The sequence below is a fragment of the Pongo pygmaeus genome, chromosome 1, assembly GCF_028885625.2.
Source record: "Pongo pygmaeus isolate AG05252 chromosome 1, NHGRI_mPonPyg2-v2.0_pri, whole genome shotgun sequence".
NCBI lineage: Eukaryota > Metazoa > Chordata > Mammalia > Primates > Hominidae > Pongo > Pongo pygmaeus.
In genome coordinates, this window is record NC_072373.2 from 89,324,828 (window position 1) to 89,341,103 (window position 16,276).

At 44.4% G+C, this 16,276-nt stretch overlaps 1 protein-coding gene across 1 annotated transcript in view; it reads left to right on the plus strand.

The window, feature by feature from the left end:
• Positions 1-4,552: 4,552 nt before the first annotated feature.
• The window catches only part of CD244 (CD244 molecule), a 33,312-nt gene continuing 21,588 nt past the window's right edge, over positions 4,553-16,276 (plus strand). Inside the window, exon 1 of the mRNA XM_054447974.1 lies at positions 4,553-4,823. Within this exon, the coding sequence (XP_054303949.1) occupies positions 4,763-4,823 (61 nt within the window). The 5' untranslated portion in view covers positions 4,553-4,762. The remainder of the gene's footprint in view (positions 4,824-16,276) is intronic.

Below are 16,276 nucleotides of genomic sequence, written 5' to 3' on the forward strand. Positions count from 1 at the left end.
AACACTTGTTCTACTAATATGTCAAACATAAAAATCTCAGAATATAATTTCATACTAAATCAGATTGATTTATACAATGTAATAAAAGATACAAATGTATAAGACAAATTTATATATTTAATTATCTTTAAATAAGGGGCTATTCTATGGTGCATTTCTCTTGCAACTTGGGAAAACATTTTTGTTCCTTTTTCGTGTAGAAACATTTTGTTCCAACACAGGGAAGTAGAGATTGATTCCATTTCCTACACCACATTGCTAGTGTCAGAGAGATAGCCTACGGTTTTCTGCATCGTCAGAGCTGTTTCTCACACTGAATCTGGGAATGGCAAATTTCTTGTTATGTTGAAATTCTGAGATGAGTTAAGACATGGATTGCACTCTTTAGCCCTTGCTCCTGTGGATGTGGGTTCTCTGCGTTATCTGATATCCCATAAATTGTTTTGAGAGGCTCTATCTTCCATCTTCTTTATGAGACTATTGCATCTCTTACCTTTAACCTGAACCTGAAAGTTATCACAGCCAATAAATAAACAATAACTGGCTACTTCTCTTCCAACAAGTGAAAGCCCACAGAAGATAAATGTACATAGAAGGTAAAGCGATTTTCTAGCCCTTCTGAGAAAAAGAGACAGAAAAAGAGGTTGTGCTTATTAAAAGTGTCGTTATGGTTTCATTCAAACAGGAACACAGACAATATTCAGATGGTTAGAAATAAAGGCAATGAGTTCTCATTTAGTGTCTGGTGTTACAGAAGTTATTTATTGAATTCTTGCAAGATTGGTTGACTATATCTATAAGATCAGTTGGGCTCTTTGTGAACGGTTCATCTTTGACAACTTTAACAACTTCTTTCCAGTGGTGCAGTAAAGGATTAACCTTGTCCAAAGAGAGGCTCAACCTTTGCCCTTGGCTCCTGGGAGGTAATCTCTAAGCTTTGAAATGTCCTGCTTGATAAGAGTATCTTCATTACTGGGGACCTTATTAGCATTGTCAATGCTAATAATGTGATTTATGGTGGGAGCTCTGGCCACATAGCATCAACTCAATTTCTGGAGGGGCCAGAGACTATGGTCAGCCACATGGGTGGTCAGCCATGTCTATGTGTCCAAGCCCCAATAAAAATTCTGGACACCAAGACTTGGAAGAGCTTCCCTGCTTAACAATACTCTCTCTGTGTGTATTGTCACACATAGTTTCTGGGAGAAGTAGGCCCTGTCTGCACAGCTCCACTGGGAGAGGAGAACTGGAAGTGCTGTGAGTGATTCCTTTGTTTGGGACTCTCCTGGACCTTGCCTTAGGTACCTCTTCCCTTGGCTCATTTTCATCTGTATTTTTTGCTTTAATAAACTCTAATATTACAGAAGTTATTTATTGAATTCTTGCAAGATTGGTTGACTATACCTATAAGATCAGTTGGGTTCTTTGTGAAGGCTTGAGTAAAACATTTGTAAAACAGCTTTCAGTGAGTTTTGTGAGCCATTCTTGTTAATTATCAAAACTGAAGGTGGTCTTGGGGACCTCAAACTTGCAATTTGTCTCAGAAATGGGTGGTCTTGGGGACCCATGAAATTTGTAGTTGGCATCAGAACTGGGATTTACTGGAAGGACCTTGACTCACCGAAACTTGATGAAAGCATAGTTTGGGCAGGGGTTTATGAACCTTTGATTCCCAGATGTCCGCTAACCTTTAAATGCCCCTGCCTGAGTCCCCTGTCCCAGACTTATAAAGACCTAGGGAATATGTACGGGAAATGTAGCTAAGGGAGTCTCTGGTTTATATTGATTCTGTAGGTCTTGGGTCCTCGTGCTAAAGTGGCTGAGTTGCACAGAAGGGCTCTCTGCACAAAAATTCGGCAGGGCAAGATAAAAACTCCACGAGGGCAGGGTCCATGGTGACTTAGCTAACCAGTCTATCTCAGGGGAAATAGAAATGTCTTCCTTAGGGAATTCATTCATTCCTTCAGCACTTGACAATCTACTAATCAACTCTGAAGAACCAGGCACTGGGTGAGGCTTGGAAACACTAAGCTAAGGAGAGCATAGACTTTGTGTTGAAGAGCTCAGGGCTGGGGAGGTCAGTGTGTAGAACAAATGGCAGGTTGTTTTTTTTTGTTATTGTTGTTTGTTTGTTTTTGCTCTTGTTGCCCAAGCTGGAATGCAATGGCGTGATTTCAGCTCACTGCAACCTCCTCCTCCTGGGTTCAAATGATTCTCCTGTCTCAGCCTCCTGAGTAGCTGGGATTACAGGCGTGCAACACCACACCTGGCTCATTTTTTGTATTTTTAGTAGAAACGGGGTTTCACCATGTTAGCCAGGCTGGTCTCAAACTCCTAACCTCACATAATCCACCCACCTTGGCCTTCCAAAGTGCTGGGATTACAGGCGTGAGCCACTGTGCCCAGCACCTTTTTTTTTTTTTTTTTTTTTTTTTTTTTTTTTTTTTTTTTGCGACAGAGTCTTGCTCTGTCTCCCAGGCTGGAGTGCAGAGGCACGATCTCGGCTCACTGCAACCTCTGCCTCCCGGGTTCAAAGGATTCTCCTGCCTCAGCCTCCCGAGTAGCTGGGATTACAGGCACATGCCACCACACTCAGCTAATTTTTGTATTTTTAATACAGATGAGGTTTCACCATGTTGGCCAGGCTGATATCAAACTCCTGACCTCAAGTGATCCGCCTGCCTCGGCCTCCGAAAGTGCTGGGATTATAGGCATGAGCCACTGCGGATCAGCCTACAAGTAGCAGATATTGTGTGATAAAGTTTGTCAGGGACCACAAGACAGACACACACTAAGTGGTACAGCTGCTCCGAGTTCAGTTTCCAGGGGATGATAGGTCATCCACATGCCTGGTGGGAAGGATGGAGCTGGTGTTGGCGTCAGGATTGGAGAGGCTGATTCCTAATTCACATTCATTAGTGGGTTCCAACAGCTGGATCTTGTTTTCCACCTGTCATGTGAGGAAGTTTACCCTTCTTTGTTATATCATGTCTTGTGCACCACTTCTCAAGGTTAAGGACATGGCCAGATCAACTCTGAAGAAATTCCCCAGGGTTGAGGGCTGCCCCTTGGGAGGAGACAAAGGAGAGAAGAGATGATAACCATTAGACCAGCTGGAAAAAGCTATTCAGAGCTTAAAAAAATGAAAACAAAACCACAAAAACCTCATCTGTGTCCAGTGTTTTTTGTGTGCATATTCTGGAGTATCGTTTTTAATTTGATCCTGAAAACTACCTTGTGAAGGAGGGGAGGATGTATTGTTGACTCTGCAGGCTCAGACAGCAACAAGGCCGGAATCACATAGGTTGTAAGTTGCTGAATGGGAGCTCGAAGTCCAAGTCTTTGACTCTAAATCCAGCGCTGTGTCCAGAGCCCCGCTGCTGCCTCTTTTGGCAGCTGAAGCTGTCGGTCTGCTGCTGCCTGCCCAGTTCAGACAGGGTGACTGGAAATGGACCAAAGGATGGAAAAAGAGAATAAGAGCGGACTTGAAGGGAACCGAAAGTATTTGTTAAGGGGAAAGCAGAAGGAAGAAAGAAAGAGGCATGAACCCTGGGGCCTGGCCTTGAAGCACAGTGTTCCAGGGGAGGGGGGATGCCGCTGTCCCCACCCCTCCATGGGGGCCTGAGCAGATCCAGAGCTGCCTGGCCTTCCTGGAGGGTGACATCCAAGCATGGTTGGGAAGGCAGCAAAAATAGGCCCATGTCACTTCTGGGAGAAGGCAAAAGACGGAAGAGAGGACTACTATGGAAAAGTAGAAAAAGAGGAAGGGAGGGAATCTAGACATACAGATCAGAAATGTGGAGCAAAAGAAATTCTTTTTTTTTTTTTTTTTTTTTTTGAGACAGAGTGTTGCTCTGTCACCTAGGCTGGAGTGCAGTGGCGTGATCTTGGCTTACTGCAACCTCCACCTCCTGGGCTCAAGTGATTCTCCTGCCTCAGCCTCCCAAGTAGCTTGGATTACAGGTGCACGCCACCCAGCCTGGCTAATTTCTCTATTTTTAGTGGAGATGGGGACTCACCATATTGGCCAGGCTAGTCTCGATCTCCTGACTTCAAGTGATCTGCCTGCCTCAGCCTCCCAAACTGTTGGGATTACAGGCCTCAGCCACCGTGGCCCGTGCGAAACAAATTCTTATGAAACCAATTTAATTTACATGTGCTTAAACTTTGGTGTCAATCTGCATGGAATCCCCAGGCTTGTTAGATTTTTCTAGTGCCTCCAGCCCTTAGGTCTCTTCCTATGTTCTCTCAGCTACTCCACCTTTCCTTCAACACTGTTAGTGCTTATCCAGGGCCCTACTTCTCAGCCCACTCCTTCTCCAGCCCCTCTCTACTTCACCTCCACAATGTCTGTTGGAATGGAACAGCCGGGGATACTGGCTGTTTGGCCCCCGTGGCGGTCTCTCCACATAGGATTCAGAGAATTGGAACATTTCTTGGGCTGAAGCAGAGAAAGGGATGCTATTTTGAAACTGGCTTTGTGAGTCACTGTGAACTTCAAGCACCCTCCTACTTGAGGTAAGCTTCACCAGTTTGGCTCGTGGGAACTGTCAGACCAGCTCCAGGCGCTGGGGCTTTCTCAGCAGCCTTGTCAGCTCACAGCAGGCGTTAACAGCCTCTAATTGAGGAAACTGTGGCTGGACAGGTTGCAAGGCAGTTCTGCTCCCCATCGTCCTCTTGCTGACTGGGGACTGCTGAGCCTGTGCACAGCAGAGCGTCTGGTGGGGTGGAGGGGCTGGCCTGGCCCCTCTGTCCTGTGGAAATGTTGGGGCAAGTGGTCACCCTCATACTCCTCCTGTTCCTCAAGGGGTATCAGGGCAAAGGTAAGGAGGTCCTACCTGGCGTGGGGTGGGGGAGTCACATGATGGACTAGGAGCTGTGCCCCTCAGGGAGATCACAGCCAGAGCCTCTGCTTGTGCCACATACACAGTCATCTGGAACTTGACTCCGAGCAGTTCCTGACAGCTCTGACAGTCTAAATCAGACAGGACAGGCTGGCAGTGCACTGGGAGGTCTGTGAGAGGGGCATCTGGCCCTGCCACCAGCAATCCAGGAAGTCTTGGGTGAGGAGATTCCTTCCCACTGGCTTCAATTTACCCTTCCATGTAGTGGAGAGAGAAGCCTCCTTCCAGCTGCCTGTAAAGATGAAGAAAATTGCATCCTCCAGTTGTGGCGTGAGAGAAGAGAAGCAGTCCCAACGAAGTGGGTGGTTCTGGAGCTCAGAGACAGGCGGATGGACCCCTGAGGCAGGAAAGCTGAGCCCGAGGAGGGGAGGGCGAGGCCAGCAGCCAGGAAGAGGCTGGAAGGCATGGTCCTTCATCTTCCCGGCTTCTTCAGCCACCCAGACGCCACAGGAGCCTGGAAATTATTAGGGACATGTTGGGTTGGGGCAGAAGAAGGAGACAATATGAGGAAGCTCCACAGCAAACCTGAAGCTGTCAGCCGGGCACGGAGCCATCTAACATTTACTCCTGGGGATCCCAGCTGAGGGCTGCTCCCCCTCTTTCTCCAGTTCTGGGGTCCAGGATGCTCTGAAACCTGGATCCTGCATTTAATTTAATTAATTAATTTATTTCATTTTTAATATTTATTTATTTATTTATTTATTTTTTGAGACAGAGTCTCCTTCTGTCACCCAGGCTGGAGTGCAGTGGCATGATCTCGGCTCACTGCAACCTCTGCCTCCCGGGTTCAAGCGATTCTCGTGCCTCAGCCTCCCGAGTAGCTGAAATTACAGACGTGCACTGCTGTGCTTGGCTAATTTTTGTATGTTTAGTAGAGACCAGGTTTCACCATGTTGGCCAGGCTGGTCTTGAACTCCTGACCTCAGGTGATCTGCCCACCTTGGTCTCCCCCAACCAAAGTGCTGGGATTACAGGTGTGAACCGCCGTGCCCAGCCAGGGTTCTGCATTTTAGATCAGTGACTCTGTAGGGGCTTCACGAGGGTGGAGAGCGTGGAGTTAGAGGAGGGTACACTCTGGGCACAAAGAGGGGAAACTGAGGCATAGTGTTGTGTGGGTTCAGGGCCAGGTAAAAGCCCCATATGTGATAAAGTCCCATGCCCAAGTACTCATTTCAGTTACCTAGTCCCTGAGCATTCTTGTGTCCTTTAGGAAGACACAGTCAAGGCTCAGCTGGACTCAACATTTGTAAGGATGCAGGCAGCCTAGGGCAGAGCATGATGAGGAACAGGGAGCAAGGAGGGAGGTGTGGAGCCTGCGGCTCTTGTGGGTGGGTTGGGGGGCCTAGTGGCCCAGGATTCTGGGCAGGAGAGCTAGGTTGGAACCTGGTCTAAGGATCCTTGAAAGCAGCTCAGACAGCTGAAGAAGAACTGATGGGACTGGTGCCTGGCTGTGGGGATGAGAGTAACAGAGAAGCTGAGGTTATGACCCTGAAGTCATAAGCCTGCGTGACAGAGGGCGATGCTCCCTCCACCCCCATTCCCAGGGCTTCAGCGCCATAGCTGGGCTTGGCTATGCTGGCCCTTGCAGGGTGAAGCTGGTGAGTGACTCGTTAGGCACAGGGAGGGATGGACTTGGGTCTTCCTGAACTTCTTCCTCCTCCATCCTGTGTCTGTGGGGCTGGCCTGGTGTAAGTTGACTGAAGCTGCTCTATTTATTTAATTTTTAAAGTTTTTAGTTTGAAATAATTGCGAAGTTCCAGGGAAGCTGCAAGAATATTTCAAAGGATTCTTGAATTTCTTTCATCTAGATTCACTGGTTAACATTTTATCATATTTACTTTATTTCTCTTTCTCTAGCTGTATGTATATGTGTGTATAAATGTATAATAATTTTTGCTGAACCACTTGAGAACAAGTTGTGACATTATGTCCCCTTACTCCTAAATATTTTAGCACTTATATCCTATGAACAAAGACATTCTCATGTTACTACAGCACAATTGCCAAATTTAGTAAATTTAACATTAATACCATCAAATATGCTGTCCATATTCACATATTACCAATTGTCCCAAGAATATGCTTTATTTTATTTTTTTGCTGACCCAAGATGCAATCAAGATCATGTATTATATTCAGTTGTTATGTTTCTCATGTTCAGTCTATGACCATACTTTAGCCTTTCTTCATCTTTCCTGATATTGCATTCTTGAAGAGGATAAGCCAGTTGTTTTGTAGAGGGTTCCTTAATCTGGGTTTGTCTGATGTTCCCTCATATGATTCAGGTTATCATATGCATTTTTATTTATTTTATATCATCATTATTATTATTTTTTAGAGATGGAGTCTCGCTCTGTGGCCCGGGCTGGAGTACAGTGGTCCAATCTCGGCTCCCTGCAACTTCCGCCCCCCCGGGTTCAAGTGATTGTCCTGCCTCAGCCTCCCAAGTAGCTGGGACTACAGATGCATGCCACCAAGCCTGGCTAATTTTTGAATTTTTAGTGGAGACAGGGTTTCACCATGTTGGCCAGGCTGGTCTTAAACTCCTGACCTCAAGTGATCTGCCCAACTCCGCCTCTCAAAAGTGCTGGGATTCCAGGTGTGAGCCACTGTGCCCGGCCTATTATTATTTTTCAAGAGAGGATCTGGTTCTGTCACCCAGACTGGAGTGCAGTGGCATGCTCACAGCTCACTGTAGCCTCGACCTCGCAGGCTCAAGCCATCCTCCCACCTCAGCCTCCCTAGTAGCTGGAACTAGAGGTCTGTGCCACCATGCCTGGCTAATTTTTTTTTTTTTTTTTTTTGTAGATACAGGGTTTCCCCATGTTGCCCAGGGTGGTCTTGAACTCCTGGGCTCAGGCGATCCACCTGCCTCAGTCTCCCAAAGTGCTGGGACTACAGGTGTGAGCCATCATGCCTAGCCATCATATGCATTTTTAAAATTATTTTTTCTTTAAAAATTTTTTTTTCTGTGCCCATTGACAGCAGATATTATATGCATTTTTGACAGGAATACCACAAAAGTGATACTGTGTCTTTCTCAGCTCATACCATCAGGAGTCATATGATGACAGTGAAATTTAAAAAACCACTTTGTTTACTGAATAATTTAACAGGAGTACTATTTATGTAAGATGTGCACATAACTCTTGAGCATTGCAAAATTCTTCCAAAGGCTTCTTCTTTCATGCAGAATAAAAGCCATGCATTTTACAGTGGTGCGTGACCTGGCTTCCAAGACCCGCTCCTCTTTGTCTCTCCTCTTGCTCACAGCATTTCAGCCGTGCTGCCTGCTGGTCCTGGAGCTTGCTCTCTCTTGTATCCACAGTTTTCTCTGCCTGGGATGCTGCTCCTTCGCTGGCTACATGGCCTCTTCCCTCAACCCCTCAGAGTTTTGCTCAAATACCTCCTTTTCAGTGATGCCTTCCCCACTGAAAATGTCAGCCTGCCATTCTGCAACCTCTTAGTTCTCTCTCCACTTAATTTTTCTCCATAATCCTCACCTCCATTTATGTTCCATCCTGTTTACTTATGTTTTTCATTTTCTGTCTCCCAGTCTTCTCTTCAGCCTCCTAGACTGTAAGATCCTTGAGGCCAGGGCTTTTGTCTGTTTTGCTCACCGTTGTCTCTTCAACATCTAGAGCAGTACCTGGCACAAGTCAACCCTCGGTAGACACTTATTTTCACAATAGCAGCCCCCTCTCTGTTCCCATTCTTTCTCTGGATATATTTTGAGTAGCTCTGAACCAGGGCTATTGAGGATTCAGTGGCAAGTAAGTCCAGGGACCATTTGTTCAGAGAGCTTACACTAGATTGCCTGAGTCACTGTTACTACAGTTGTGATTAGTGCCTGGTGCAGTGCCAATGCAGTAGGTGTTCAAAACATGTTTGTTGAGTGAATAAGTGAATTATTTTCAGGCATCTTATGGGCAGCCTGGGATGTTTTTTGGGTTAGACATATTGGGAAGGAGGGATCTTCAAATCATTGCCCAAGGAATAGGCCTGGGCCCTAAAGTTCATTTTGGACCCAAAATTCAGGTTTCAGTTGTCCATTCTGAGGAAACCCCAAAGGACACACAGGCTGGAGGCTATGAATCCCCAGATGCTTTAGAGCCTGAGTTGGGATCTGCTGGACAATAAAAGGGCGCAGGTGACACCTTATAGATTAGCTCCAAGGGTTGCCAGCTGTTTGCGTAGATTGTGTTGAAACTGTCACTTCTCAGAGAGTGGTGTCTGTGACTGCTTTGGCTGGGATCCAGGCAAGCTGTAGAAGGGCTGGAGTCGTTTATTGCTCTTCTCTTCCTCATTGCACCTCCCCTCCAACAAAGGGTGAATGGCAAAGTGGCTGGACACAGAAAAGAGATTGGAATTCAATGTACCCTGGGCTGCAGCACCATCCAGAAAGAAATCCACTGAAATCACTTCAAGGAGAGCCAGGGCATGTCTTGTTTTTTTTTTAATTTTTAATTTTTATTTATTTATTTTTATTTTTTTGTGAGACTGGGTCTTGCTCTATCACCCAGGCTGGAGTGCAGTGATGTGATCACAGCTCACGGTAGCCTTGACCTCCTGGGCTCAAGCAATCCTTCTGCCTCAGCCTCCTTAGTAGCTGGGACTACAGGCATGTATCACCACACTTGGCTTATTTTTAATTTTTGTGTAGAGACGGGGTTTTGCCATGCTGCCTGGGCTGGTCTTGAATTCCTGGGCTCAAGCAATCCTCTTGCCTTGGCCTCCCAAAGTACTGGGATTACAGATGTGGGCCACTGCGCCCAGCCAGACCATTGTCTTCACAGACAAACCTCTCTTATTGAAGTGCAGCATACAGAAAAGCACACAAAATTATAAATGTACATCTCAATGAGTTATTGTTAAATGAACACACTCTTGTGTCTACCACATGTTCTCTCCCATTCATTACTTCCTCTGTATTCCATAAATATAGCCACAATTCTGACTTCTAACATCACAGATTAGTTTTGTCCGTATATATGGAATCAAACGGTATGCAATCTTGTGTCTGACTACTTTTGCTCAACATCTTATGAGATTTATGTATGTTATTATTTGTAGCAGATCATTTTCATGGTTGTATAGTATTTTATTACATGACTATATCATAGTTTATTCACTTTTTCTATTATTGATGAACCTTTGGGTTGTTTTCAATTTTGTTTTTGCTACGATAATAATGCTGCGATGAGCCTTTTGTGCATGCATGTCTGTTGGGTATATCTCTAGGGACAGAACCATGGAGTATGTGTACGTAACTCTAGCAGATGCTGTCAAACTGTTTTCCAAAGTGATTGAACCAAATAGTGCATGAGAGTTCCATGCTGCTTTGGGGCCACTGGCTTTTGGTTCTGAAGGTCTGCAGATGGAAAATGAAATTGTGGGAATGTGGAGCTTGGCAAGAGGCCAAAGGCAAGGGAATTACAGCTCTGTGATTTCTCTGGTATCCTGCATGAAATTCTGACAATAGAGTCATTTTTAGGAGTTATGTGAGATGCATTGTTGAATTAATTAATTTAAACGGATTCATGAAGCCCTTGCTTGGGTTGTTCATTTTGCTGTTGTGATGTTTGAATTTCTTGTCTATTCTGCATATTAGTTGCCTGTAGGATTCATAGTTTGCAATTTTTTTTTCCTATTCTATAGGTTGCCTTTTCACTCTGTGAATTGTTTCCTTTACTGTACATGATTTTTTTTTTAGTTTGCTATAATACCATTTGTTTATTTTGCTTCTATTGCCTGTGCTTTTGAGGTCTTATTCATAAACTCTTTCCCCAGCCCTTATTATGATCCAAGAACTATGCAAGGTTTTGTGGGGGAAACAAAGATAAAACAGATGTCTATTCTACCCTTAAGAATCTTTCAGACAGAGGAAAATAGGTATGTATAATTACAACTATAAGGGAAGATGGAAATGCTATGTGTCATTAACAGGCAAGATACATTTAGAATAAAAAAAGAGCTAAGAAGATGATTCCTTCTAGGTAGGAACACTGGGGAACTGGCCTTGAAGAATAATTAAGAGTTTAAGAGGTAGGTACAAAGTAGAAAGACAATTGAAGCAGAGGAAACAGCTCAGAAAAGCCGGGGATGCATGGGGTTTGGATGGGAAACAGGAAAGGCAGATGCACTTGTTATCATGGAGAAAGAGTATGGCATATGAGATTATTTGGTTAACTGATGCAAAGAGTGGGACTTGGGCTAGGTGAGTTTTGACAGAGGTAAGGGGGTTGCATTGCCTGAGGAGGAGAGTTAATATGGTCAGTATGAAGCTAAATAGAGAGGAAGAAAGAAATGGGATGTGGGCCCTGTAGGATACTTTATCTATCTTATGATTTTGCCCTGACTAGAGCTGGATTGCCCCAGTACTTTTGGAATCTCACTGGCCTCTGTTCACTCAGTCCCCAGCAGGCACATCTTTTGATGCCTTCACTGCAAGCCTGGTAGCACAAGCCCTAGCTGAGAAAACCTTAACATCTATTTGTTGGCTGGTGGAAATTCCACTTGCTCTGAGATCCTCCCGTGCTCCTTCTCCCAGGTGCTCAGGCCCCACACCTTCCTCCGACTGGCAGGTCCAGGTTGGAGGAAGCTGAGCTAACTCAGAGCTCTGCACATGGGCTCAGGGCTGAGCAGGACTCACTGCTGGATCAGATTGTCTCCTTCACCATCCTCGGTACTTGTCTCCTTGACCATCCTCTGTTCTTCCTGAGGCTGCAGTGGAGTTAATCATCTGCCCTCTGCCCTCTGCCCTCCCTTTCAGAGTTACCAGTTCACCTCATCCGTTGTTAACCACCGGAAAGTGGCCCCCAAAGCTGCTGAGCAGTAGCAACAGCAGTGGCAGGGGCCCGGGGGCCTTCTTGGACTATGGCCTCTTTCCTCTAAACAATTTTCACTTGTTGGGTCCTCCTCTATGCCTCACTAAATGTGTGAGAACTTGTGTTGAAGTTATGTTTTCACAGTAGCATTTCGTCTCCCCTATCTGGTGTGTGTACCCCTCTGGGACAGAAACTGAGGTCTTTTTGTATCAGTCACAATACCCTGGACATAGTGACTTGTCTACTTGCCTTTTCACCGTATCTGCTCTGCACCCCTGCCTGGCACCCACCCCTTCCAGGCCGTCCATGGAAACTCATTCCAACCATCTTCCTCCTTCCCACACTGGACTGTTAGGGGCTGCAGGAGGAAATTCAGCAACATTACAGATTCGTAATCTCCAACCCCAACTGGACTCTCAGTGTCCTGGGAATCCTCATTTCTGGCCCACAGCTTCTCCTGTTCCCCAAAAGGTGGGAGAATTCCACACCTTCATCATCTCTTCAAGGCCCTGTTCCACTATCTCAGCCTCCACAAACCAACAACCTCCTTCTTTAAGAAAACAGAAGCACAAGTTAGGGATTCCACCAACCTTGCCAACAATTCTCCAGTGTCAGTGTACTTCATCTACTCCTGTAAATGGCCACATTTGCCTCTGCTGAGGGCAAGAGTGTTCTTGCCCTGTCCTTGACCAATACCCCCCTGTGTGCTCAGGGCACCAGAGCTTCTTTCAGAAGCCACCTGGGACCTGCTGTCTATGAAGACATCCCTCATCTTTCTTCAGCTGCTCCTTTTCTGTGGGCTTCCTACCTTTAGTACAGTTTCCTTCCAGTTGAAAAATCAAACCAACAAATCAAAACAACACCTGGTGTTCTCTCTAGCTCCTTTTTATTTGCAGACAAACCAGTCTTAAATGTATAAACTAATATAATATTACATAAAAATAAAATATAACGGCATAATTTATAAAAAGACTCCAAAGGCAGTATAGCATGAGGACTGTAGATCACACACTTCGTTCTTTAAGTATTTAGAAGTCTATGGCTGGGAGTGGTGGCTCACACCAGAACTTTGGGAGGCTGAGACGGGTGGATTACTTGAGGTCAGGAGTTCAAGACCAACCTGGCCAATATGGTGAAACCCTGTCTCTACTAAAAATACAAAAAAAAAAAAAAAAAAAATAGCTGGGGGTAGTGGCAGGCACCTGTAGTCCCAGTTACTCATGAGGCTGAGACAGGAGAATCATTTGAACCTGGGAGGCAGAGATTGCAGTGAGCCGAGGTCGTGCCACTGTACTCCAGTCTGGGTGACAGAGCGAGACGCCGTCTTAAAATAAACAAACAAACAAACAAAGAAGTCTAGACAATAACTTAACCATTTTCCTGTGTGATTCCTATTCAGTTTTATAATAGCAGAGAACAACCTTCTTCTACATAGCGCTCTACATTCTGATCTACTGGTGGATTATATGGGAGTTTACATTATTATTCATTATAGAGTACATTTATATTTAAGTACCTTTTAATACTTGTGCTACCTCTCACAATTTTATAAAAGGTAAAAATAAAATAAAACCACCACAAAACACCTGAAAATTAAACTCATGTTCCATCACCCCATTCTCCAAACCTGCTCCATCTTTACCAGACCCATAAGCCACACGTGTGTTTTGTGTTCCCTTAACCATGCTACTGCTGTGTCCATAATACCCACCTTCCCTGTTCCTTTCTGCATACACCAGGCAGGCCTTGGCTTTTTCTTTCAATGGAAGCTCCCACCCACCTCCTCTGGGCAGCTACTCCCACCCACCTCCTCTGGGCAGCCACTCCTAACTCGGCAGGGCAGAGGAAAACATGCTTTCTTTATGCTTGCCTCACACCCTGGGCACACCTCCATAGCACATTCCATATTGCATTTCAGTTGGCTGTTTTAGGTCTATCTTCCTTTTTCACTTTTTTTTTTTTTTTTTTAAGGCAGGGTCTTGCTCTGTCACCCAGGCTGGGGTGCAGTGTTGCAGTCATGGCTCACTGCAACCCCTGCCTCCCAGGCTTTTCTGATATTTAGCTAAGAGTTGGGTTTAGCTGAGATGAGTGAGGAAATCTACAAATTCACTTGCTATGGTAATGTTTCCACAATGGGCAAGTCATACTTTGCTTTTATCAAAGTACATCTTAGTTAATGGTCAGAACAGTTGAGTGAGAGGTAGTCATTACTCCTTTTCTGCTTTTTTATTGAGATACAACTCACAGTTGTGTGCACAAAATTTAAATCAACAGCTTGATGAACTTTTATATGTGTAAGTACATATCAAAACTACCCACATCAAGATGTAACATATTTCTAGCACCCAGTCATTCCTTTTTGGCCCTTCAAGTTGATAACCCCCCTCCTGCAAGGGTAATCACATTCTAACCTCCCTCACCATATATTAGTTTTTCTGAATTTTAAACTTTATATCAATGAAATAATTCACTATGTACTTTTTGGACTCTGGGTTCATTAATACTCATCATTGTGGTGAGATCCATCCACATTATTGCCAGGAAAAGTAGCTTTTCTTTTTCATTGCTGTGTAATATTCCTTATAAGACTATAACATGATTTATTTGCTCATCTAATCGTGATAGACATTTGGGTTTTTTCTCATTTTGAATTATTATGACTAAAGCCATTATTAACACTCTTGTACATATTTTTAGTGGATATAAACACCATATTTTCTTTTTTTTTGAGATGGAGTTTCACTCTTGTTGCCCAGGCTGGAGTGCAATGGCATGATCTTGGGTCACTGCAACCTCCGCCTCTCAGATTTAAGTGATTCTCCTGCCTCAGCCTTCCAAGTAGCTGGGATTACAGGTGTGCACAGCCATGCCCAGCTAATTTTTTTTTTTTTTGAGATGGGGTTTCACCATGTTGGCCAGGCTGGTCTCAAACTCCTGACCTCAGGTAATCTGCCTGCCTCGACCTCCCAAAGTGCTGGGATTACAGACATGAGCCACCATGCCTGGCCCAGATTTTTCTTGTGTACAAATTCTTCTGGATCAAAGGGTATATGTAAGTTTAGTTTTAGAAGACACCGTAAAATAGTTTTCCAAAGTGCTGGTACCAATTTACACTCTCACTAGCAATAAATGAGAATCTCAGTTGCTCCCATCTCTGTCAACCCTTGGAATTTTCACATTTATTTATTTATATTTATTTTTGAGACCAAGTCTCAGTCTGTCACCCAGGCTGGAGTACAGTGGCCTGATCTTGGCTCACTGCAACCTCTGCCTCCTGGGTTCAAGCAATTCTCCTGCCTCAGCCTCCCAAGAAGCTGGGAATACAGACGCCCACCACCATGCTCTGCTAATTTTTGCATTTTTGGTAGAGATGGGGTTTCACCATGTTGGCCAGGCTGGCCTCGAACTCCTGGCCTCAAGTGATCCACCCGCCTCGGCCTCCCAAAGTGCTGGGATTACAGGCTTGAGCTGCTTCGCCCAGCCTTCAGACCTTTAAATGTTAGCTATTTTGGTGGGAATGTGAAATCTCATTATTCTTTGATAACTAATGGTGTTGGGCACCCTTTTGCATGTCTATTGGCTATTGGATATTCTCTTTCCTAAAGTGCCTGCCCAAGTCTGTTGCTTTTTTTGTCGTTATTGTCATCAGTGTATTATTGATTTCCAGTCTATTATTGTCATCAGTCTATTATTGATGGAATTCTTTATATACTTTGTATATGAGCCCTTTTTCAAATATATGTATTGCAAACATTTTTTCCCAGTCTTTGGCTTGCTTTTTCACTCTCTCAATGTTGTCTTTCACCAAACAGAAGTTCTAAGTTTTAGTGAAGTCCAATTTATCAATATTCTTTTATGGTTAATGATTTATTTTTTTTGTGTGTGTCCTGTTAAAGAAACATTTGTTGGCTGGGTGCAGTGGCTCATGCCTGTAATCTCAGCGCTTTGGGAGGCCAAGGCGGGTGGATCACTTGAGCCCAGGAGTTCAAGACAAGCCTTGGCAACATGGTGAAACTCTATCTCTACCAAAAATGCAAAAATTAGCCAGTCTCATAATCTGGTCTCAAAATAAACACAAAAATAGATTAAAATGTAAAAATAAAAAGGAAACATTTGTCTGTCTCAAGATGTAGAAGATATTCTCTTGTGCTTTTTCCTGGAAGCTTTATAGGTTTAGCTTTCATATTTAAATGTATGATTTATTTTAAATTAATTTTTGTATATGATATGAGGGAGATATCAAGGTTTTTTTTCCTTATAGATATCAATTTAACCCAGCACCATTTATTGAAAAGATAAAATACATGTTGGTTCGTGTGATATTGTGAAATATATATTTGGTTTTCAACCTCCTTTCCTGGCATACAACTCCTAAAATTTTTAGAAATTCCAAAGTGATGTCTTTTTGTAGGCTAATGAGGTGACTGATGGCTGGCAGCCTGTAGGCAGCTTCGGGATAGGGGCCAGTCACCAGAAAGACCAAGGCAGGGTTGGAATATTGGACTCTGAGCCCGTCCCCAACCTCCAGGAAAAGGAGAGGGATTG